The 25,717-nt window shown below is 37.2% G+C and overlaps 2 protein-coding genes across 6 annotated transcripts in view; one reads left to right on the top strand and one right to left on the bottom strand.

Moving 5' to 3' along the window:
- The window catches only part of PIK3C2G (phosphatidylinositol-4-phosphate 3-kinase catalytic subunit type 2 gamma), a 669,869-nt gene that overhangs the window by 555,628 nt on the left and 88,524 nt on the right, over nt 1-25,717 (top strand). For all 5 annotated transcript variants that reach the window (XM_059886331.1, XM_059886332.1, XM_010805449.4 and 2 more), the window contains 3 exons: nt 16,273-16,462; nt 16,946-17,067; nt 21,391-21,499. In XM_059886331.1, the coding sequence (XP_059742314.1) occupies nt 16,273-16,462; nt 16,946-17,067; nt 21,391-21,499 (421 nt within the window). The remainder of the gene's footprint in view (nt 1-16,272; nt 16,463-16,945; nt 17,068-21,390; nt 21,500-25,717) is intronic.
- On the bottom strand, nt 2,004-2,911 carry LOC132345333 (dnaJ homolog subfamily C member 2-like). The gene has a single exon (XM_059887052.1). The coding sequence runs from the start codon at nt 2,807-2,809 to the stop codon at nt 2,066-2,068; it is 744 nt and encodes a 247-aa protein (XP_059743035.1). The 5' UTR covers nt 2,810-2,911; the 3' UTR covers nt 2,004-2,065.

Below are 25,717 nucleotides of genomic sequence, written 5' to 3'. Positions count from 1 at the left end.
TCTCTGCCGAGCCCACTGCTAGGCAACAAAGGCAACCATCCATTAAAGTGCCATCCAAATGGGTTGTTTCAGAATTTTCAGTCACTCTCAAACCTCAGGCGAGCTGTCCTTTAGAAACAGGCAACCTATTTCACAGGCCAGACCGGGATCATCAAGCATAAATTTCCCGGCCTACCTTCCCTCCTAAATGCAGATCCTGCTTTTCACTTTACCTATTTCCTCCACCAGAAATATGAGAAGACATTTTCCATGTCTTCCCAGATAATCCATTTGGCCTGCCACGCAGATTCTTTGGTTTAGTAAGTATAAGATCTCCTGCTCTTCAGCTAAAACTGTAGGCAGCTTGAAGCAAAACAGAACCCCAGACTTCAAAATACCCAATTATTTGCATCAGTGGGATATTTTGATAGCAAGAACTAGATTCTATCTGGTATCTTTGGGGAGAAGAGTTTATGTGGACTCACACTGTCACCTAACAAACTCCAGAAACAGATATGCCTGGCCAGTTTCTATTGAAAATGAAGGCCTTTTCTTCTGCTTATCTTTACCTAGCAAATACTACTTCTCTTTGCCTATTGGCCAGTATTCTCTCATATAAATTCCAGAGAGAGTTTTGTCTAATTGACTTAACTAGTGGCCTTTATTGCTACTGGACAGGGTCCTTCATGCAAAGCCATCATGGATTCGGTTGTCCATTCTTGTTCTCACCATGGGCCACCCCTTCACAGAGAACAGCCTGGAGTTTGTTCTCTGAACTCTGGGCTTTAGAAGGAACAATCTTAATAATGAGGGGTCATTGGGTAGTACAGGCACAATTACTGTCCCAAGAAGTACAAGCATGAAGCTGCTGAAAATGTTGATGACATCCCAAAAGAGTGCTCCCAGGCCTCACATCACAAACACTGGAGTCAGAGTCCCTTAGCTGACAAAGTATGCAGACATGGTGCCAGAAATCCCCAGTGTCCCCAGCATTCCTTCTTGTTTATTTTTCATGGCTATAGGCTTCCCAGGTGGCACCAGTGATGAGAATCTACCTGCTAATGCAGGAGATGCAGGTTTAATCCCCAAGTTGGGAAGATGCCCTGGAGTAGGAAATGGCACCCACTCCAGTATTCTTACCTAGAGAATCCCATGGACAGAGGAGCCTGGTGGGCTACAGTTCATGGGGTTGTAAAGAGACTAACATAACTGAGCTTGCACACCTAACCTAGTAAGATGAGACAAGATTCCTTATGCTCAAATGTTTCAAAACATAGTTCAATGGCTTTCTACCTGGTTTCTCCTCAAAACTGAGAAACAGAGTATGGGACAGGAATGCAGATCCCTGGGCTCTTTTATCATTAAAATTTTTTTATTTTATTTTTTTAGGACTTTGCAAATTGTCATCTTATTGTTCAGTTGCTCAGTCATGTCCAACTCCCTGTGACCATGGACTGCAGCACGCCATACTTCCCTGTCCTTCACTATCTTCCAGAGTTTGCTCAAACTCATGTCTAGTGAGTTGGTGATGCCATCCAACCATCTCATCCTCTGTTGTCCCCTTCTCCTCCTGCTTTCAATCTTTGCCAGCATCAGGGTCTTTTCCAATGAGTCAGCTCTTCACACCAGGTGTCATCTCATGGATTGCTGAATTCCACAAACATGGGTCAAAGTTTTCTTTTGCCTTAGCTTAACTGTTGATACCTTCAGAAATGAATGCTCCCAAGAAAAACCAAATAAAAAAACAGGAGTTAGAGGAACTAACAGTTATGACCTCCAACTTTCCTTAAATTAGGACAGCACATTCAAAGGGAAATGTAAATTAAACTGGCATTTTCCAAAAAAAAGTTTTCCATTAAAAAAAATGTAATTGTAAGAACTAATCTGAACAAAATTGATTTTTGAAACTACTAGTTTTTAATTGCAGATAGGACAGCTCTTAGAGGGGCTTCCCAAGTGGCACAGTGGTAAAGAATCAGCCTGCCAATGCTGGAGACTCAGGTTTGATTTCTTTTTTTTTTTTTTTTTTTGTATAGTATTTTCAGTTTTATTATAAAAATGCACACGCAACAAAGATTGTCATAAGTCATTTCTTGCCTCTACTTGCATTCAGCACTTGCTCTTGTGCAGCTTTCTTTGCTTTTACCATTTCAACCAGTTCCTTGTATCGTTTCATGCAGTCCTTCTTTGTCCTGCCAGGCACTGCTTCTGCTATTTTTTCCCATCTTTCAGGTGTATTTACTGGGTATGTTTTCAAAGCTTGTTCCAAAAGCTTCTGTTCTTCTGTTGTCCAAGGGGTGAAATCTGTGCATGGACCTTCAAATCGTTCTGAAGGTGCTGCATTGTCTGCCTGAGGCAACACACCATGTTCTTTCTGAAATTTATCAAAAGCCTTTTTGTTTATGTCATCCTTTTGATGAGGGTCAAGTTTTTGAAGGCTCTTTGCTTTGCCAATAACATCTTTGGCGGTTCTCTTAACTCCAGAAGAAGAAGAATGTATGTTCATGTAATTAGCAATAACTTCCCATCTTGAATTTGTTCCAGCAGGGAAGAGATTCACAGCTTTAATGAGTAATTGCAGATCATCTTCTGACCAATGTTTACTTCCGTTTCCACCTCCGCCAGCTGACTTCTCTGCATTCTTAGATGCTTGTCGCATACTAGCCTCAGCTTCCTCTTTCTCTTTTCTAATTTGCTCATTTATTTCTTCTATCTGTTTCTCCAGAGCAGCCTTTCCTACTTCTTTAGTAGAAGATGTGAGTGTTTCATTCAAGCACTGTAAACTTGCTAATTCAAGCCGATCACAAAGTTTTTCCACTTCTTCCATCATTTTAACACGTTCTGCCTCACTGTCAGAAAAGTGATTCCAGGTCTGAATGGTCTAGTGGTTTTCCCTGTGTGTGTATAGCTGCTCAGTCGTGTCTGACTCTTCGTGATCCCATGGACTATTGCTCACCAGGTTCCTCTGTCTGTGGGATTCTCCGGGCAAGAATACTGGAGTGGGTTGCCATTTCCTTCTCCAGGTTTGATTTCTGAGTCAGGAAAAATCCCCTGGAGTAGGAAATGGAACCCACTCCAGTATTCTTGCTTGGAATATCCCATGGACAGAAGAGCCTGGAGGGCTACAGCCCAAGGGGTCAAAAAGAATTGGATATGCCTGAGTGACTGAAGACACACATATGATAGCTTTTACAATAAATCCAAAAAAAAAAAAAAGCTGGCTTTTAGGGGAAGATGGGGATCAAAACCTGGAATGCCATTTTGCTGGCATAGTACTTATACATAAGACTAGTCCATCTAACGGAGAAGGTGATGGCACCCCACTCCAGTACTCTTGCCTAGAAAATCCCATGGACGGAGGAGCCTGGTAGGCTGCAGTCCATGGGGTTGCTAAGAGTCGAACACGACTGAGCGACTTCACTTTCACTTTTCACTTTCATGCATTGGAGAAGGAAATGGAAACCCACTCCAGTGTTCTTGCCTGGAGAATCCCAGGGATGGGGGAGCTTGGTGGGCTGCTGTCTATGGGGTCGCACAGAGTCGGACACGACTGAAGCAACTTAGCAGCAGCAGCAGCAGCAGTCCATCTATATTTCCCTATTTTTTTTTTAATTCCATTTGCTCTAATTTGGCTAAATTTTGTAAGAAGACTCCATAAGAAAATATAAGAATTAGTTATTGTATTAAAAGCCATGGAGCCTGGAATTCTTGTTTGTATGCAATTGAGTGCTTTTGATGAAATTTTGCCTAACACTTGCTGACCTTGTAGATAAATTCTGAAAATTTGAAGATTGGACTTGGAGGAGAGCAGGTTTTCATTCTTATAGCCAGGTTCTAAACTATGAGGAAGGATAAAAGAGAAAAAGATGAGAAACTCTAAAGTTGCCTCTTATTTTAATCCCTATCTAACATCTCTTTTGTAGGATTTCAAGAGTCTGCCATAAGTCAGTTTCCACAGAACCGTAAATCTGTACATTTGTTTTTCCCTTGTATCTATCTTACTAGTTTACTGCCTTTTGGGCTCATATATATATTCTTTTTTTTTTTTTTTTTACTTATTTAGTAGTAAGCTTTGGTAAATAAAATTTATAAGGCTTCCCTGCCAATGTAGGAGACATAAGAGACACAGGTTCGATCACTGGGTAGGGAAGATACCCTGGAGGAGGGCATGGCAACCCACTACAGTATTCTTTCTGGAGAATCCCACGGACAGAGGAGCCTGGCAGGCTAAGTCCATGGGGTCGCAAAGAGTCAGATAAGACTGAAGCTACTTAGCACATACACATTCTATTTCTAATAACTTTATATGTTACTTCATTTGATTCTGTCAATAGTCCAGGGGATGGCATGGTTTAGTCATCAACTATATTTCTGCTGCTGCTGCTGCTGCTGCTGCTGCTGCTAAGTCGCTTCAGTCGTGTCCGACTCTGTGCGACCCCAGAGACGGCAGCCCACCAGGCTCCCCCATCCCTGGGATTCTCCAGGCAAGAACACTGGAGTGGGTTGCCATTTCCTTCTCCAATGCATGAAAGTGAAAAGTGAAAGTGAAGTCGCTCAGTCATGTCCGACTCTTCGTGACCCTATGGACTGCAGCCTACCAGGCTCCTCCGTCCATGGGATTTTCCAGGCCAGAGTTCTGGAGTGGGATGCCATCGCCTTCTCCGAAACTATATTTCTAGATGGTAACAATTGAGTCTCGTGAAAGCTAACCGACTTTCTTGAGATTACAGGTGGAACTGATAAGTGAGTTTAAAGAGAACAAAACTGATTTCTTGCATAATAGGTGCTCTTCCCAGGACTCTAAACAAAATTAGGTGGGGAAAAAAACTACATAGGAAACTGATAATCTCAAATAATATGGATGTGCTTTAACTGTAGTGTCTTTGGATTAGTTGAAAGAACATAGTGAGAAAAAAAAAAAAACCTAAATGTTTATAGCTGTGTTTCTCAAATTAGGGTACCATGCCATCAAAACTATATGAGATTAACACGAGATATCCATTTTTAGCATCAAATTTTTTAAGGTTAGACCATGAAGCTTAAATTTTTATCTTCACACAAATATATATACATGTTACATACCCCAAAATCATCAAGTGCTCTCATTTTAATGTCAGATAATCTTGAATTTTTTTTAAATAAAAGTGCATAGAGAGGAATTTTTTTAATGGTGTACCAAGATTGCATTAGCAATGATTATTCATTAAATTCATTTCAGAATGATAATTTTTGGTTAAAAATATTTTGAATACTCTTGTATACTTATTGGTCCAATATAAATTTGTAACGATATAGGAATTATCATGATAGTGTATTTTATTGAGAGTTAGATGAAGAAATTTGTTCATGGAGAATGAGTTGAAACTGTTTACATATGATAAAATTACAGTGTTGATGGTAAAATAAGAACATTCTCATGCTAATTCCTTCACAGAAAAGTCATTTGAGAAGTTTTCCCTGAGACTATTAAAGAGATTGACCAGTAAAATAGATCGGTATTCTATGAAACAGCAAAATGATATCAAACTTCAGCAGTAGAAATATGCATTTTTTTAAATTCCCATCAAGTGTTGCCTGAGAACCTTCACTCAGTCACCTAAACTACACCTTTAGGCCTTCAGTAGTTGGCCTTCCCTAGTAGCTCAGATGGTAAAGCCTCTGCCAGCAATGAAGGAGACCTGGGTTCAATCCCTGGGTGGGGAAGATCCCCTGGAGAAGGAAACAGCAATCCACTCTAGTATTCTTGCCTGGAGAATCACGTGGACAGAGGAGCCTGGCAGGTCACAGTTCATGGGGTCGCAAAGAGTCGGACATGACTGAGTGACAAAACACGCACACACACTTCAGTGGTTACTCCCATGTAGTTTATGAAGCAATTAGAAAGTTTTGCCATTTTATTTATTATATAAATTTATATTAGTAAAAATATGAACTCAAAAAATACAGTATTTAACCTGAGAAGAAAAAAAAAAAAAAACTGACATGAAAGATTAGACCTGAATTTGACAGTTTTCTGAGACTAATAAACTCAATTGCCTAGTCACACATAGCTAGGAAACCTATTAGTAACAGTTGTTTCTGATGATAAACAGTTTAAAATATTTATATAAAAAGGTACATCTGTTCTGAAGTAGAAAAGAATTTGTACATCTGTTAATGATGGAACCTATTGCTTAGGAAATTTTATCTTATTTTATGTCCCTTTGGACTATGTTCCCTAGATCCAAGAAATATTAAATTTTTTTTCTAAATGTTATTTCTATATAAAAACCAAAGGGGCATTGTTTTAGTGCTTTTATCTCACCTAGGAATTCCATACTAATCTATTGGCTTGTGCTCAGTTGCTCAGTTCAGTTTAGTTCAGTTCAGCTGCTCGGTCGTGTCCAATTCTTTGTGACCCCATGGACTGCAGCACAAAGGGCCTCCCTGTCCATCACCAACTCCCAGAGTTTACTCAAACTCATGTCCATCGAGTTGGTGATGCCATCCAACCATCTCATCCTCTGTCATCCCCTTCTCCTCCTGCCCCCAATCCCTCCCAGCATCAGGGTCTTTTCAAATGAGTCCGTTCTTCACATTAGGTGGCCAAAGTATTGGAGTTTCAGCTTCAGCATCAGTCCTTTCAATGAATATTTAGGACTGATTTCCTTTAGGATGGATGGGTTAGATCTCCTTCAGGCCAAGGGACTCTCAAGAGTCTTCTCCAACACCACAGTTCAAAAGCATCAATTCTTCGGCGCTCAGCTTTCTTTATAGTCCAACTCTCATATCCATACATGACTACTGGAAAAACCATAGCCTTGACTAGACACACCTTTGTTGGCAAAGTAATGTCTCTGTTTTTTAATATACTGTCTAGGTTGGTCATAACTTTTCTTCCCAGGAGCAGGTGTCTTTTAATTGCATGGCAGCAGTTGCTCATTCATGTCCAATTCTGCTCTGACGTCCCCAGTCCTAAATTGCACCATATTTAACAACACTAGTTTATCTGACCTGTTAAATCTGACACTTGAGAAACTGGAGATGGATTTAGGTGAAAGTTGCCTTAAAACTCTAGGTTTATCATAAGAGTTCATCCTTCACCACTAGTCCTCTTGCATCTTGTCTGTTGAGAAATCTAAGAATAAGGCCTGGATGTATGTGTTTGAGATTATGTGAGCATGAGTACATCAGAACTCAAGATTTATGATTCATAGTCACTTCATGAGAAGTGAGTACCTGCTGTTACCATAACGCTTTCCATCCCAATACATAAAATGTGCTCAGTAAATATTTGTTGAATGAGTGAATAAATTGTAAGGTCTCCATAAATCATGATTAGTATTATACTCTTACTATTATTATTGTCTTCATGTCTTTAAACTGCTGATGAGGAAAGAAATTAATGTTTTATCCTGTACTACCTACCCATAAATTCATAAAGTCAAAGGACATCTTTAGAAATAGTGAACACTGTGGAAATGAATAATGATCAAGGTCATATTTTAACTTTCTTAGCAAATTTTGGCCAAGATTGATATATAATAATGGGAAATTTTGGATTTTTTTTAAACCTAATACCAGAACAAGATAAATGGGCTTTAAGTTTTATAAAAAATGAGGGAGAAATTATTAAACATTATTGATTTATATTTTTAACATCAGGGACATGGCTGATTCTTCATAAAGAAATCACTGCATGATAACTTTGATGGATGCCAACCCAGAAAACCAGTGTTTATTACATTCGATATCTATTCCTCTTGGAAAATTTTAGTAAGCTCAGAATAGAAGGAAACTTAGATAAACATGTATTTTAAAGTGAAAAATTATAAGCATTAATGTCATTAATGTCAGAAAAAATATAATAATGCCTCTATCTTTATAGTAAAGCTTTATATTTAAGATTTGCTATATTATTATTTTCCACTTGAATAAGAAAACAAATAAAGCAATTCCAGATACTTTTCTTTTAATTTTTGAAATAATGAGAATTTAATACAGTAAGTAGTTACAAGATAAACATTCAAGAGTCAGTAGTGAAAAAAATAGAGGGGGAACTTTATATGATCACCTAAGTAGATACAGAAAATGCAGGTATTAAAATTTAGAATCACTGTTTTTTCAACTCTCTAAACACAAATAGAAGTGTCCTTAACCTGTAGCTAAAAACTATAGAAAACATTGTGCTTAGTGGGAAAACATTAAAAGCTTTTCCCTATAATCAAACAAACCAAAAATGCCTGCTATTACTATTTTTATTTAACATTGAACTAGAAATCTTAGTAATGTAAAAGGTAACAGAAAATTCTGTCACTGTTTTCATATAACATGACTGTGTCCATTCAAATTTCAAAAGAATATACAGTATATTGTTAGAAATAATGACTTAAAATCTACTCATATATTAACAGTTATTAGGTAAAATTTAGGAAAAACTAGAATTTAAAAGCTATGATAAATCTAACAAAAGATATGCAAAACATCCACAGGAAAAAAATTCTAAAATTGTACAGAAGGATGTAAAATGAGACTCAATTAAATGGAGAAATATGCCATGTTTAGTGGTTGTATGTTTCAGTATTGTGAAGATGTTGATTCTCCCCAAATTAATTTATAGTTTAATGAATGCTACTCAAATAATTGTTCATTTATTTTGTGTATGGGTAAGCTGGATAAGCACATCAAGCTGAGCACATCATGAGAAATGCTGGGCTGGATGACTTACAAGCTGGAATCAAGATAGGTGGGAGAAACATCAACAACCTCAGATATGCAGATGATACCACTCTGATGGCAGAAAGCAAAGAGGAAGAACCAAAGAGTCTCTTGATGAGGGTGAAGGAGGAGAGTGAAAGAGCTGGCTTAAAACTAAATATTAAAATAAACTAAGATCATGGCTCCATTACTTCATGACAAATAGAAGGAGAAAAGGTGGAAGCAGTGACAGATTTCCTCTTCCTGGGCTCTAAAATCACTGTGGATGGTGACTGCAGCCATAAAATCAGAAGACGATTTCTTCTTGGCTGGAAAGCTATGACAAACCACAAAAGTCCATAGAGTCAAGGCGATGGTCTTTCCAGTGGTCATGTACAGTTGTGAGAGCTGGACTGTAAAGAAGGCTGAGCACCAAAGAATTGATGCCTTCAAACTGTGGTGCTGGAGAAGACTCCTGAAAGTCCCTTGGACAGCAAGGAGATCAAACCAGTCAATCTTAAGGGAGATCAACCCTGAATACTAATTAGAAGCACTGATGCTGAAGCTGAAACTCCTGTATTTTGGTCATCTGATGTGAACAGCCAACTCATTGGAAAAGTCCCTGATACAGGAAAAGATTGAGGTGTCAGATGATGAGATGGTTGGATGGCATCACCGACTCACTGGACATGAATTGGGTGAACTCCAGAAGATGGTGAAGGACAAGGGAGCCTGGTGTGCTGCAGTCCATGGGGTCCCAAAAAGTCAGACATGACTGGGTGACTGAACAACAACAGAAGCTTGATAAGCTGATTCTAAAATATATTCAGGAGGTCAAAGGACCTAAATTCATGGGAAAACAACAACAACAACAACAAAAAAAAGAAGAACAAGGAAAAAGAATTTTCAAGACTTACTGTAAATTCTAGCTATTTAAGAAAATGTAGTATTAACACAGAGATAGACAAATTGACGAGTGCAACCAAATGAAGAGGCCAAGAACAAGCCTATATGTATGTAGACCATTGGTGTTGGACAAAAGTTGAATCAGTGAGGAAAGAATGGTCTTTGCAATGGAAAAAAAAAATTGGTTAAACTAATCATTGTATATCTATACTTCTAGATAGATAATTTTTTTAATTCTATTTATTATTTTTTATTTTATTTTATTTTTTAACTTTACAATATTGTATTGGGTTTTTTTTAAAAAATAAAGTTAACTCTATTTTCTGAAATAGAAAGATTATTCATTCAACAAATATTTGGGGGCTACTTACATTGCACAAGTTATTGGAAAATTTTTCTTCCAAAATATATTTGTTGTTGTTCAGTCACTAAGTCATGTCGGACTCTATGTGACCCCATGGACTGCAGCACAGCAGGCCTCTCTGTCCCTCACCATCTCCCAAAGTTTGCCCAAGTTCATGTCCAAAATATATTACTGTTAAAAAAGCAGATTACATTTCAAATAATTGTGATTTTTGACTCTTGCCTTTTTTACTTCCATCTCACACAACTTCAAAATTCTTACAAAAACATGCTCCCTTTATCTGCCCGATTCCCTTCTTCCCCTCCTCACTCTGTCAGCCACACTGCAATTTTTTGCTGTCTGTTAAGCATCGGTCATCCATCTACCTCTGAGCTTCTGGATGAGCTGTTGTTTCTTTCTAGAATATCCTCCAACAGAAATTCCTATGGTCTATGTTCTTGGCAAATTAAATTTGTCAAATCACTCCGCCCATCTTTTCAGTGAGATTATCCCTGACCATCCTGCTTAAGGGGTTTCCCTGGTAGTTCAGCTGGTAAAGAATCCGCCTGCAATGCAGGAGACCCCAGTTCAATTCCTGTGTCAGAAGATTCACTAGAGAAGCAATAGGCCATCCACTCCAGTATTCTTGGACTTCCCTTGTGGCTCAGCTGGTAAAGAATCCACCTGCTATTGTGGGAGGCCTGGGCTTGATCCCTGGGTTGGGAAGATCCCCTGGTGAAGGGAAAGGCTATCCACTCTAGTATTCTGGCCTGGAGCATCCCATGGACTGTATAGTCCATGGGGTCACAAAGAGGCGAACAGGCCTGAGTGACTTTCACTTTCATCCTGCTTAAAACAGCAACTGTTTCCTACTGCGTATTCCTTCTCCCCAGTTTCTATCTTAGTTTCTTCTATGGTTTATATTACTTTCTCAAATCCTATATTTTTATGTTTATTTCATGATAGTTTATATTCACATTATAGAAACTTTATAAGGGGAGACATTTCTGTCTGGTTTTCTCATTGGTATATCCTAGTATGCACCTGGCATATAACAAGAGTAAAACTAGTGCAAGTGTCATCTGTGTCTGTGTGTCTGCTCATTTGCACAAGTGTATAGAGGAACCGCAAAAGAAAACTACCAAACTCTTCATACTGGCTATTTGGGGGGAGGAGAGTGGTAACGGGAGAAGGATGAGGCAAACCTTTTACATTTTACTTAATATTTTACTGTGCGGCTTGAATTGCATTTTATTTCTAAAAAAGCAAATATTTTAGTGTGCCTGGAATTTCTTTCATAATTCATAAAACAGATCAAATAGGGTAGCAAAACCCCAAAACTGTGGACAGCATCCAAAACAGAACTAAGTAACAAGGTATTCCTAAGAACAAGCAGGGAAGGGCAGATCATTAAGTTATAAGACCTGTGTAACAGAATCTTATGGGAGGAAGCTAAGGAAGCCACAGTTACCTGGTGGACCTGAGAACAAGGCTTCACAGAGCTCACAGGTACTCATTGGAAAGCTGAGCAGGCCAATTTGATAAGCTATGAAGCAGCTGAAATGGGGAAGGACTTTTACACCCTCCAGTTCACAAGGAAGGGCAAGAGTCCATGGAAAATCTGAAAAGGTTGGAGAAGTCTATAAACTCGCAAAGGTAACTGACACTTCCTCCCTAGAAAAAGTCCTAAGCTGAAGACAAACTGCCATAAATATAATCTGAATGAAAGGAGAAAGATTGTAGGAGCAAAAGAAAAACAAAATCCAGAAAAAATTGGGGGCAAAGGGACCAGCCAAAGCAGCATATCTCAGAAAGTATGAAACAGTGTTTTTTTACCTGTGACAGCAACAGAAAAGAGGGCTTAAGATCCTGAGAACCCTCTACTCCTTCCTGAAAGTTTAATTTCATCTTAAAATGAGTAAGTAAGATGGATCATGTCTGAATGTCATACAAAATTAGAATTTTTAAAAAAGAAATAAAATGCAAATAAAATCTCTTCAATGAAAGTATGCCAGAAAGACATTCCTAACAAAGGGTTAAACTGTTATATTTCAAATTGAGCTAAAAGAAATCAAGAAAATGATAAAGATATGGAGGAGCAATGTAAATTATAACTAGAGAAAACTCAAAAATGAAATGATGAAACCTCCCAAAATTAGAAAATAAAACATACTTTAATAAAGTCCCTGAAGAAGAAAAATAAAGTAATATATCAAAACAATATCAAAACTAAATTGTATATTTAGTATTTTGATGAATATTAACATCATAATTCAAGAAGTTTTCAGAAAAATGAAAAGACTTGAAATTACGTATGAAACAGACACTTTGCATATTGAGAAAGTTACCCAGAATAACCAACCTGAAACATATTTTTGGAGAAAGTATTGGATTTGAGGGGGGGAAAAAAAGCTTGCTTTAAGCATCGAGGCAAAAAGATCAATTCATTTGTAAGGGAAAGAATTTCAGACTGTCATAAGAATTTTGGGTCATAATCCTTTATTCCAGAAGAAAATTAAATAATATTTTTATGACCCCCCCAAAAAGGAAAACGTGAGCCACGGATATTGTAGCCAGTAAAATTGACTTTCGTGCATAAAGGTCACAGAAACACTGTTATCAACACCCAGAACTCAGAAACTTACTTCCTTGAGCACTTCTGGTGGAATTTGCCAGAAAATGAGCCTCAGGTAGTCGAAATGACAGAGGGATGTGACATAGGACTGGTAGAGCATATCATATTTAATGATAGTCAGAAGAGGGAATGTGTAATATGTATAGTATAGATACCATATGATGCAGATAGAATAGCTCTGTAAAAAATGGGAGTGGAATAGGAAGCACATATGAAAAGTGAAGTAGGCATAAAGATTGCTTTATTAGATGAACTGGGATAAAAAGGATAACACTGCAATCAGATACTGGAGAAAAAGGGCACAGGGGATAAAGGGTATTATCTGAAGTTATTTATTATACCATTAGGACACAATTGCAAACCTTCTTAAATATAAATAATCATAATACTAGAGCAGAGACAATCCAAAACCAAACCAAAAAATAAAATAAAATAGAGACAGAGTGAAAACATTCCATGTAAAATATGTGTATATTAAATATAGTATTATGGTATACAACTTCTTAGAAAATAGTTGACAGAGGAAATCAAATCTATTTGAAAAGAAAACAATGAAAGTTAAATCATAATTTTTAAAAAATGTTTAAATATAGAGGGAAGAAGGGAATAGTATAGAAAGTTCAGGGATAGATGTTGGGCTTCTTGGAATATACACTGTTTTGATAAATATAACTTCTGAAATTGTTTTAGTATTTAAAACAAAATGATGTTTTAAATTATTCCTAAAAAATAGAATACAAAAATCCGAGAACACATTACCTGTCTCCTGAGAAACCTGTATGCAGATCAAAAAGCAAGAATTAGAACTGCACATGGAACAGAGAACTGGATCAAAATTAGGAAAGGATTTCGTCAAGGCTGTGTATTGTCACCCTGCTTATTTAACTTATATGCAGAGTACATCATGTGAAAAGCACAAGCTGGAATCAAGATTGTTGGGGAAAATATCAACAACCTCAGATATGCAGATGATACCATTCTAATGGCTGAAAGTAAAGAGGAATTAAAGAGTCTCTTGATGACAGTGAAAGAGGAGAGTGAAAAAGCTGGTTTAAAACTCAACATTCTTAATCCATTTTGAATGTTGAGTTTTAAACCAGCTTTTTCACTCTCCTCTTTCACTGTCATCAAGAGACTCTTTAATTCCTCTTTACTTTCAGCCATTAAGATCTAAATATAAGACCAGAAACTATAAAACTCCTAGAGGAGAACATAGGCAAAACACTCTCTGACATACATCACAGCAGGATCCTCTATGACCCACCTCCCAGAATATCGGAAATAAAAGCAAAAATAAACAAATGGGACCTAATTAAACTTAAAAGCTTCTGCACATCAAAGGAAACTATCAGCAAGGTGAAAAGACAGCCTTCAGAATGGGAGAAAATAATAGCAAATGAAACAACTGACAAACAACTAATCTCAAAAATATACAAGCAACTCCTACAGCTCAACTCCAGAAAAATAAATGACCCAATCAAAAAATGGGCCAAAGAACTAAATAGACATTTCTCCAAAGAAGACATACAGATGGCTAACAAACACATGAAAAGATGCTCAATGTCACTCATTATCAGAGAAATGCAAATCAAGACCACTATGAGGTACCATTTCACGCCAGTCAGAATGGCTGCGATCCAAAAGTCTACAAATAATAAATGTTGGAGAGGGTGTGGAGAAAAGGGAACCCTTTTACACTGTTGGTGGGAATGCAAACTAGTACAGCCACTGTGGAGAACAGTGTGGAGATTCCTTAAAAAACTGGAAATAGAACTGCCTTATGATCCAGCAATCCCACTGCTGGGCATACACACTGAGGAAACCAGAAGGGAAAGAGACATGTGTACCCCAATGTTCATCGCAGCACTGTTTATAATAGCCAGGACATGGAAGCAACCTAGATGTCCATCAGCAGATGAATGGATAAGAAAGCTGTGGTACATATACACAATGGAGTATTCCTCAGCCATTAAAAAGAATACATTTGAATCAGTTCTAATGAGGTGGATGAAACTGGAGCCTATGATACAGAGTGAAGTAAGCCAGAAGGAAAAACACCAATACAGTATACTAACGCATATATATGGAATTTAGAAAGATGATAACAATAACCCTGTGTACGAGACAGCAAAAGAGACACTGATGTATGGAACAGCCTTATGGACTCTGTGGGAGAGGGAGAGGGTGGGAAGATTTGGGAGAATGGCATTGAAACATGTAAAATATCATGTATGAAACGAGATGCCGGTCCAGGTTCAATGCACGATACTGGATGCTTGGGGCTAGTGCACTGGGACGACCCAGAGGGATGGTATGGGGAGGGAGGAGGGAGGAGGGTTCAGGATGGGGAGCACATGTATACCTGTGATGGATTCATTTTGATATTTGGCAAAACTAATACAATTATGTAAAGTTTAAAAATAAAATAAAATTTAAAAAAATAAATAAACAATAAAAATAAAACACACACACACACACAAAAAACTCAACATTCAAAAAACTAAGATCATGGCATCCAGTCCCTTCACTTCATGGCAAATAGAAGGGGGAAAAAATGGAAACAGTGACAGACTTTATTTTCTTGGGCTCTAAAATCACTGCAGATGGTAACTGCAGGCATGAAATTAGAAGACGCTTGCTTCTTGGAAGAAAAGGTATGACAATCTTAGACAGCGTATTAAAAAGCAGAGACATCACTTAGCCGACAAAGGTCTGCCTAGTCAAAGTTATGGTTTTCCCAGTAGTCATGTATGCATGTGAGAGTTGGACCATAAAGAAGGCTGAGTACTGAAGTATCGATGCTTTTAAACTGTGATGTTGAAGAAGACTCTTGAGAGTCCCTTGGACTGCAAGGAGATCAAGCCAGTCAATCCTAAAGGAAATAACCCTGAACATTCATTGGAAGGACTGATGGTGAAGCTGAAGCTCCACTTTGGCCACCTGATGGGAGGAGCTGATTCATTGGAAAATACCCTGTTGCTGGGAAAGATTGAAGGCAGGAGGAGAAGGGGACAACAAAGGGTGAGATGGTTGGATGGCATCACAGACTCAATGGACATGAGTTTGAACAAACTCCAAGAGTTAGTAGAAGATAGAGGAGCCTGGTAACGGCACCCCACTCCAGTACTCTTGCCTGGAAAATCCCATGGACGGAGGAGCCTGGTAGGCTGCAGTCCATGGGGTTGCTAAGAGTCGGACACGACTGAACGACTTCACTTTGACTTTTCACTTTCATGCATTGGAGAAAGGAAATGGCAACCCACTCCAGTGTTCTTGCCTGGAGAATCCCAGGGATGGGGGAGCCTGGTGGGCTGCCGTCTATGGGGTTGCACAGAGTCAGACACAACTGAAGCGACTTAGCAGCAGCAGCAGAGGAGCCTGGTGTGCTACAGTCCATGGGGTTGCAAAGAGTTGGACATGACATAGTACTGAACAACAACAAAAATAGAAATTTAAAGAATTTCTATTTTTGAAAAATTTAAAGAAGTCAAGATAGAAATATTGCAATTAGTTTTATATTTGACCACAGAAGTTTCTCTTATATTTGCTAACAGCTCAAGATGTGAATTTGAAGTTGGTAAAAATAATGTTTACTATTAATAGTGTACTCCAAATCAACAGGCATGGTCCTTGACTCTCCCATCCACATCTAACACAAGGAAATGACTCAAGTGAAATGGGTCAACTCAGGGGTAACATCACTCACTATCTTATCTTTTTTTCATTTCTCTAGGAAAATAAAGGAAAGTCTGGAGTGCTTCCCTGTGAAATTGAATAACTTGATCCATACACTTGCACAAATGACAGCCATAAGCCCTGCCAAATTGACTTCACAGACGTTTTCCCAGGAATCCTGTATGTCAGGTGCAAGCAGGTCAATCCAAAGAGCAACAGTCTTAGGGTTCAGCAAGAAAACCAGCCATGTAAGTTTCAAGACTGTCATCTTAACTTAAATATCATTTGACTACATCTCCCACTGTGCTTCACCGTACACATTCTTCCTGATACCATGCTTAATTTTCTTTACTATGCATATGAAAAATCATTTAAGTGTGCCATTAAGGAGGATGTTCCAAGGAGAAATCATAACAACCAGAGCTGTTAGTAGAGAATCTCAAAGAGAACAGTTCCTGCCCTGTAGTAGACTATAAATCAAGAACCAATTAAAATGTCCACAAGGAAAGAAGAACAGAAATTAGGCAGTCTGTTCCTAGCACCTAAGATTATGATATCTTTCTATACCGTGTGTTTATAGGTAATTTTGCCTTTACAAAATGCACCTCTTATCTTTTGTGATGATTTTTTTTTGCAAAAAGTATTGCTTTGTTTAGTTTACACGGAGCCAGATTTTAGAATGTATGGAAGGTTGATACTGCCGTCTTTTGATTTTGTCTTCTTTTCTGCAGCTGTATCTAATCCAGGTGACTCACAGTAACAACGAAACAAGCCTGACAGAAAAGTCATTTGACCAGTTTGCAAAACTTCACAGCCAACTTCAAAAGCAGTTTGCATCACTGACCCTCCCAGAGTAAGGATTGTCCTCCTTAGGGTTTTGCGTTCAGTACTTGCCCTTAAACATAAGGAGAAATTATGGTTATGGGGTTTTCTATTTGTGAACAATACAGCATTCTGATTCTAGTTCCACTGAACCTATCCAAGCAGTCTCTATTGCTCTCAGAATAAAGAACCTTTTGTCTCGTAAAACAGAAAAAAGTTTTTAATTTTGTCTGCTTTCAGGCATTGGTGTTTTAGACAAAAAAATCAGAACCAATTTCATTTTTCATCAATTATCAGTAAAATTGTTTTCTTTGCCTGTTTTTAAAATTTAATCTTTTTCTAGAATTTTCTGTTAAAATAAAATTGAAAATGCAGAATGAAATTGGATATATCTTCTCTTTCAGCAAATACTGGTGACAAAAAACTCTGATATATTTTTTTGCTGTATAAAAAAAATTTATCAGTATCAATTAGTATACAAGTAAAATTTATTCACATCAATTCATTTTTGTTATTAATTATTAACTTGATCCCTGGAGAAGGAAATGGCAACCCACTCCAGTATTCTTGCCTGGAAAATCCCATGGACAGAGGAGCCTGGCAGGCTACAGTCTATGGGGCCGCAAGTGTCAGACACGACTAAGCACAGAGCACACACATTAACTTGAAATTGGGTTATCTAAGTTTAACTTGTTATTAGCTTCATTTTGCAGTCCTGAGAACCACTGCTTCAGTTCATGTTATAGCAAAAACATATTATGCATAGACAAAGGGTATAATTCAAAATAACTTCTGATTAAATAAATCTTCTAAAATTTATCATTTAGAACTAGCCAAATTTAGATTATAGACTTGAGTATGTGGAATATCTTGACTTTTAAAGAAGGAACTTCTTAGAAATTAGATATTTGCACTTAGGCATATCAAATGTTACCTGTAGAGTAGTTTCTTGGTATCCGCAAAGGATTGGTTCTAGGACCCCCCTCCTGTGGACACCAAAATCCTTGCATGCTCAAGTCCTACACATAAGATGACATAGTGTTTACATATAACCTACCCTCTTACTTTAAAGTCTCCTCTTACTTTAAATCACCTCTAGATTTCTTATAATATCTAATACAATATAAATGCTATGTAAATAGTTGTAAATACAATGTAAATGCTATGTAAATGTTTTCTGGCATGCAGCAAATTTAAATTTTGCATTTTGGAACTTTCTGGATTATTTTTTCCTAATAGTTCAATCTACAGTTGATTGACTATGCAGATGTCGAACCTGCAGATAGGGAGAGCCAAATGTACCAGGATTTTTCTTGAGTAAATGGTCCTTTAACAATAGGAATGTTCATACCTGACCTGACATACTTGGTACATGTGGATTTTCATTAGACTTTCAGAGTTTAGTCACTTACCAATGTATAAATCTAAGCAACATCACCAGTGGATGGAAAGATAGTGGGCATTATTGAAGACTGAGTAGTTTACATTCATGAAACTCTATACTTGCAGATATCTCAAAAATTTTGAAATACAAATGCTTTAAAAATAAGAAAGTCATCAGAGTAAGAGACTGACAGGGAAGGAATGTCATTGTGAAAACTTAAAGACAACATCAGCTTTAAGAATTATTGAAAAACATCTAATATGATAACTGAAGAAAAGAAAATACTGGCCAAAAAATTTAAAGTCCAACTACAAATACTGAATTCAACATTAGTGGTTTCCATTGTATCTTACTTATTAATGATTTAGAAATTACGTTCGTTCATTTCTGTAAATGGTTGTTCCTTTAGGTTTCAAAAATGTCTCTCTTCTACTCTCTTCTCTCCTCAATACATATTAGTATAACCTGTAAAACTTTAAAGTGTCAGTAATCTCTTTCCATGTGCCTCGTCTCGATTTTCAGCTTTAGTTAGGATTCTGCTTTGCTCAACAACTCCTGCCAGGTAATGGGACCTAAATTGATTTTAAAACCATTCAAGCAACATGTGGAAGGGAGGAATATTTAGTCCTTTATGCCCTGAACAATATTTGTATGCTGACAGTCCCAAAGGAGCTCAAGCTTATAGCAATGCATATAGATGAAGGATGAGGGCAAGATTTCCTCTGACTCCTAAATTTACTAAAAGAAGCTTTATGCAAATTATGTAAATCCAATCTAGAAAGTATGATCAGAAAGTTCAAATTAGACATATTGTAAAACAGTGGTCTTCAAATCAGGTTGTTTATACTTCTTGGTACCTTCTGAGAATACACAGACATAGGAATCTTCCTTGAAATTAATCATCTTTAACGTCATCTGCATGAGGGCTTCCCTGGTGGCTCAACGGTAAAGAATCCACTTGCCGATGCAGGAGGCACAGGTTTGATCCCTGGTCCAGCAAGATCCTACATGCTGCAGAGCAACTAAGCCTGTGCACCACAAGTATTTAGCCTGCACTCTGGAGCCTGGGAGCAGCAACAACTCAAGCACGCACGCCCTAGAGCCTGTGCTCTGCAGTAAGAGGAGCCACCGCAATGAGAAGCCCTCGCACTGCAGGTAGAGAGGAGCCCCCACTCACAACTAGAGGAAAAACCCACGCAGCAACCAAGACCCAGCGCAGCAAAAAATAAATGAATAAAATTATAAAATAGAATTAAAACTCATCTACTTGGGAAAGGTTGATTTCCTTTTCCTGGCTTACTTTCACCATCGCTCTTCTCCCAGCCATCCAGGATTTTATATTGATACACTGTCCCAGCGAGTACAAAGTCTCTGAGACTCAAATAAAGGGCAAACCAAAATATCGGTATTGGTACTGAGAAAATGAATTATTCTAATAACTGGATATCAAATCTGTTTGCAGGTCAGGTTTTTCTTAATCTGTGGTGTGAACAGAACTAAGAGAAGACTTGTCAGCACCATCAGATAAAATATTCTAAAAAATCATTTTCAAGAACTATTACTATGTTATATTTGACATATAACTCAAAAGCACTTCAAACAATTGAAGGATATTACTGGAGCTGAATTCCTTAATTCTCATATATTTATTTATATGCAATATTTTTTAGTACATCCATCTATAAAAATGGAATAGAACTAATGTTGAACTCCATTTTATTCTAGCAATAAAGAAAACTCATCCGCAAATAAACAAATTAATATTTAAAACCAGCAAAATCTATCTACTTACCAAATGTATTTCTGTGCTTTGATTAATTATATATGATACTAAATTTTATGATAACTAAATCTGGATGAAAACTTTTAATACTTTAAGCCTTAGAACCACAAAAGTTAAAAAGTAAAATATCAATTATTTAAAGACACAGACATATTATTTTAGATTTCCCTGATGTTTCTGACAAGAAGCAATGGATAGGATGTCCTGCGGTTGTCACATACTTTGGTGTGTTTGCTGACAACCCTTTACCATCCCCCGTGCTCCTTTGCCCAGGGGAAGGTCTAGACCAAAGCAGCAGAAGATGAAGGAGGCAAGAGCAAGACTGCAGTCAGAGGGAGCTGCTAGATAGTTCCTAAAACGATGCATTTAACCAGAAAATTTAAAGTGTTAGTCGCTCAGTTGTGTCCAGCCCTTTGTGACCCATGGACTGTAGTCCGCCAAGACTCCTCTGTCCATGGAATTCTCCAGGCAAGAATACTGGAGTAGGTAGCTATTCCCTTCTCCAGGGGATCTTCCTGACTGAAGAAGTAAACCTGAGTCTCCTGCATTGCAAACAGATTCCTTGCCATCTGAGCTACCAGAGAAGCCCTTAAGCAGCAAAACCTATTGCCTTTAACACCTCATGCCACCCAATAATTGGTCGTAATCAATGTCCAACCCATCAAGATGAATCATCAGATAGCAAAGAGGAAATTCTGCAAGTCAGACCTCTGAGGAAAGTGATACTTTGTTCCAAAAGACTAAGACCAGATGGAAGCATATGTCACTGGTGAAGTGTTTAATTTAGCTAGTGTAGCAGTGTCTCTAGTGAACCCAGAAGCAACAATACCATCTGACTTTTTGGGAAAATTATGAATCATTAAATTTCAGAAAGTATTTATTAACCCCCACATGTATTAAAAGACAAAATGTGTGGTCTGCCATAAACACAGTAAGAGGGAAAATATATATTAGTTTAGTGTGCTAAATTAAATTAAAGTAGTGTTAATATTAATAACAGTTAAAATAGCACATGTCCACAGCCATGTTAATAAAACTCTCAGAATTAATCATGTATTCTGTGGTTTTATAAAAAAATGTTTTCATTGGCTCTTCCATCTGATGCAGCTAAAACTCCATGAACAATTCTAAGATACAGACACCAATTTTCAAACTAATGAAAATATACTTTTTTTCTTTTAAAACAGGTTTCCTCACTGGTGGCACTTACCTTTTACAAATTCAGATCACAAAAGGTTCAGAGATCTAAATCATTACATGGAACAGATATTAAATGGATCGTATGAAGTTGCAAACGTATGTTACAATTTACTTTTTATATTTTTACATAACATATGGACTATTTTATATATCATTACTGGGAATACTTTTAAATACCTTATACCATCTTTAGTCCTACATTTACTCAACACATGTGCAAATTAAAGTTATCTTGTCAATTCCATGCAAAAACCAACCAGGGTTTTAGTTGAAATTGCATCTTAATATGTTTCGATCCATTGTCATATACCCATTTAAGTATTTTTAGAATGTTCTTTCAATAATAGTTTACTGTTCTATGCATAGAGGTCTTAAAAATATTTTGTTATACCAGATATGGTACTTTTAAAAATCCTTTTTCACCAGTATATAGATGGAATTGATTTTATATTTTGATGTCTTACCCAACAGTCTTACTAACTTCACTTTTATTTCTAACAATCATCTGTGTAATCATCCATGTTGTTTCTGAGATTTCAATTTATGATCATATCATCTGCAGATAACAAGAGGTTTTTTATTTATATATTAATGGAACAAGTTAAAAGTGTTAGTTGCTCAGTCGTATCTAACACTTTTTGTCCCCATGGGCTGTATCCTGCCAGGCTCCTCTCTCCATGGAATTCTCCAGGCAAGAATACTGGAGTGGGTTGCCATTTCCTTCTCCAGGAGATCTTCCCGATCCAGGGATCAAACCTGGGCCTCCCGCACTGCAGGCAGATTCTTTACCATCTGAGCCACCAGGTTCCAAAATTTATTTGTGCATTTCTTTTCCTTTCTATTTCATACTCTTTAGGGCTTCTAGTATGTACTGAATTGAAATAGTAATGGTGGATATACTTATGTTATTCCTGAATCCAGGGAAGAAGCATCTAATATTTCCTCATTAAGTATGTAAGTTTTTATGGGCTTCCCTGATAGTTTCATTGATAAAGAATCTGCCTGCAATGCAGGAGACCCCAGTTGGATTCCTGGGTCAGGAAGATCCACTGGAGAAGGGATGGGCTACTCACTCCAGTATTCTTGGGTTCCCCTTGTGGCTGAGCTGGTAAAGAATCTACCCGCAATGCGGGAGACCTGGGTTCGATCCCTGGGTTGGGAAGATCCCCTGGAGAAGGAAAAGGCAACCCACTCCAGTATTCTGGCCTGGAGAATTTCATGGACTGTATAGCCCATGGGGTCGCAAAGAGTCGGACACAACTCAGTGACTTTCACTTTCAAGTATGTACGTTTTATAAGTACCCTTTATTGTTTTATTTCCTTTTATTTCTAGATTGTATTAGTTTTTACAGTGAAGCTTGAATTTATCAAATTTTTTTCCTGAATCTATTGGGCTAATCAATGATCATCCAATAATCCTGGTTTTCTCCTTTATTGTGTTAATGTGGTGAATTACACTGCTGAACTTTCTAATTTTAAACAAGTTTGCTTTACTAAAATAAACTTCACATTGTTGTATGTATTATCCTTTTTATGTATTATTGGATTTGATTTAACACTTTTTTCTTTACTATTTGTTTACATCTTTGTTTATGATAGAGACTGGCCTGAAGTTTTGCCTTCTTACAAAGTCATTACCAGGTTTCAGAATCAAGAACATGCTGGCCTCATAATATTAATTGCAAAGAGTTATAGCTTTCCCCACACACAGACACACACTCTGGAAGAGTTTGTATAAAATTGGTTTTATTTCTTCAATGTGTAAAGTCATGTAGGTCTGGAGATTCAATTTGTTTGAGTTGTAAGTCATTTCATATTTTCTATTTATTCTTGGTTCCATTTGTTAAGTTACATTTCTCTAGGAGTTTGTGCTAATCTATTGGTATAAAGTTATTCATAATATCATATTATAATCTTTTAAACATTTATAGGATCTGAACAGATATTCACTCTTTGATTTCTCACACATACCATTTCCTGATCAGTACTTCTGAGAATTATGAATTTTACCAGTCTTCGCAAAATATGAAACTTGGAATTTATTGACACTCTCTATTGTGTTATTTCACTATTTCATTTATTTTTTATCTTTATTATTTTCTTCCTTTGCCTCCTTTCTATTAATAACATCCTCACATAGCTAATTATTTTCAACCTATCCTCACTTACTCATTTAAAATTCTTTTTTTTTTTTCCTTTTTTTTATTTTTATTTTTAAAATTAAAAAAATTTCAGGTATACACGTGCTCCCCATCCTGAACCCTCCTCCCTCCCCCCTCCCCATACCATCCCCCTGGGCCGTCCCAGCGCACCAGCCCCAAGCATCCAGCATCGTGCACTGAACCTGGACTGGCATCTCGTTTCATACATGACATTTCACGTGTTTCAATGCCATTCTCCCAAAACTTCCCACCCTCTCCCTCTCCCACAGAGTCCATAAGACTGCTCCATACATCAGTGTCTCTTTTGCTGTCTCGTATACAGGGTTATCATTACCATCTTTCTAAATTCCATAAATATGCGTTAGTATACTGTATTTATGTTTTTCCTTCTGGCTTACTTCACTCTGTATAATAGGCTCCAGTTTCATCCACCTCATTAGAACTGATTCAAATGTATTCTTTTTAATGGCTGAGGAATACTCCATTGTGTATATGTACCACAGCTTTCTTATCCATTCATCTGCTGATGGACATCTAGGTTGCTTCCATGTCCTGGCTATTATAAACAGTGCTGCGATGAACATTGGGGTACACGTGTCTCTTTCCCTTCTGGTTTCCTCAGTGTGTATGCCAAGCAGTGGGATTGCTGGATCATAAGGCAGTTCTATTTCCAGTTTTTTAAGGAATCTCCACACTGTTCTCCACAGTGGCTGTACTAGTTTGCATTCCCACCAACAGTGTAAGAGGGTTCCCTTTTCTCCACACCCTCTCCAGCATTTATTATTTGTAGACTTTTGGATCGCAGCCATTCTGACTGGCGTGAAATGGTACCTCATAGTGGTTTTGATTTGCATTTCTCTGATAAGGAGTGATGTTGAGCATCTTTTCATGTGTTTGTTAGCCATCTGTATGTTTTCTTTGGAGAAATGTCTATTTAGATCTTTGGCCCATTTTTTGATTGGGTCATTTATTTTTCTGGAGTTGAGCTGTAGGAGTTGCTTGTATATTTTTGAGATTAGTTGTTTGTCGATTGCTTCATTTGCTATTATTTTCTCCCATTCTGAAGGCTGTCTTTTCACCTTGCTAATAGTTTCCTTTGATGTGCAGAAGCTTTTAAGTTTAATTAGGTCCCATTTGTTTATTTTTGCTTTTATTTCCAATATTCTGGGAGGTGGGTCATAGAGGATCCTGCTGTGATGTATGTCAGAGAGTGTTTTGCCTATGTTCTCCTCTAGGAGTTTTATAGTTTCTGGTCTTACGTTGAGATCTTTAATCCATTTTGAGTTTATTTTTGTATATGGTGTTAGAAAGTGTTAATTACTAGAACTAATCAATGATTATAGTAAAGTTGCAGGATATAAAATCAACACACAGAAATCCCTTGCATTCCTATACACTAATAATGAGAAAACAGAAAGAGAAATTAAGGAAACAATTCCATTCACCATTGCAATGAAAAGAATAAAATACTTAGGAATATATCTACCTAAAGAAACTAAAGACCTATATATAGAAAACTATAAAACACTGGTGAAAGAAATCAAAGAGGACACTAATAGATGGAGATATATACCATGTTCATGGATTGGAAGAATCAATATAGTGAAAATGAGTATACTACCCAAAGCAATTTATAGATTCAATGCAATCCCTATCAAGCTACCAACAGTATTCTTCACAGAGCTAGAACAAATAATTTCACAATTTGTATGGAAATACAAAAAACCTCGAATAGCCAAAGCGATCTTGAGAAAGAAAAATGGAACTGGAGGAATCAACCTACCTGACTTCAGGCTCTACTACAAAGCCACAGTTATCAAGACAGTATGGTACTGGCACAAAGACAGAAATATAGATCAATGGAACAAAATAGAAAGCCCAGAGATAAATCCACGCACATATGGACAGCTTATCTTTGACAAAGGAGGCAAGAATATACAGTGGATTAAAGACAATCTCTTTAACAAGTGGTGCTGGGAAATCTGGTCAACCACTTGTAAAAGAATGAAACCATTTAAAATTCTAAATCATTTCTTCTAATCAAGTTTTAATAGCACCCCATAAGTTTTTATATTTAGTATTATATTTTATCATTCTTCCAAACTATTTATAAAATTTTCACTGTGAATTTTCCTAGACTCGTGGATTAAGT

Source organism: Bos taurus, chromosome 5 (genome assembly GCF_002263795.3).
Source record: "Bos taurus isolate L1 Dominette 01449 registration number 42190680 breed Hereford chromosome 5, ARS-UCD2.0, whole genome shotgun sequence".
Classification (NCBI taxonomy): domain Eukaryota; kingdom Metazoa; phylum Chordata; class Mammalia; order Artiodactyla; family Bovidae; genus Bos; species Bos taurus.
Note: the sequence above shows the minus strand (reverse complement) of the source record. Positions and strands in the feature narration are given on the sequence as shown.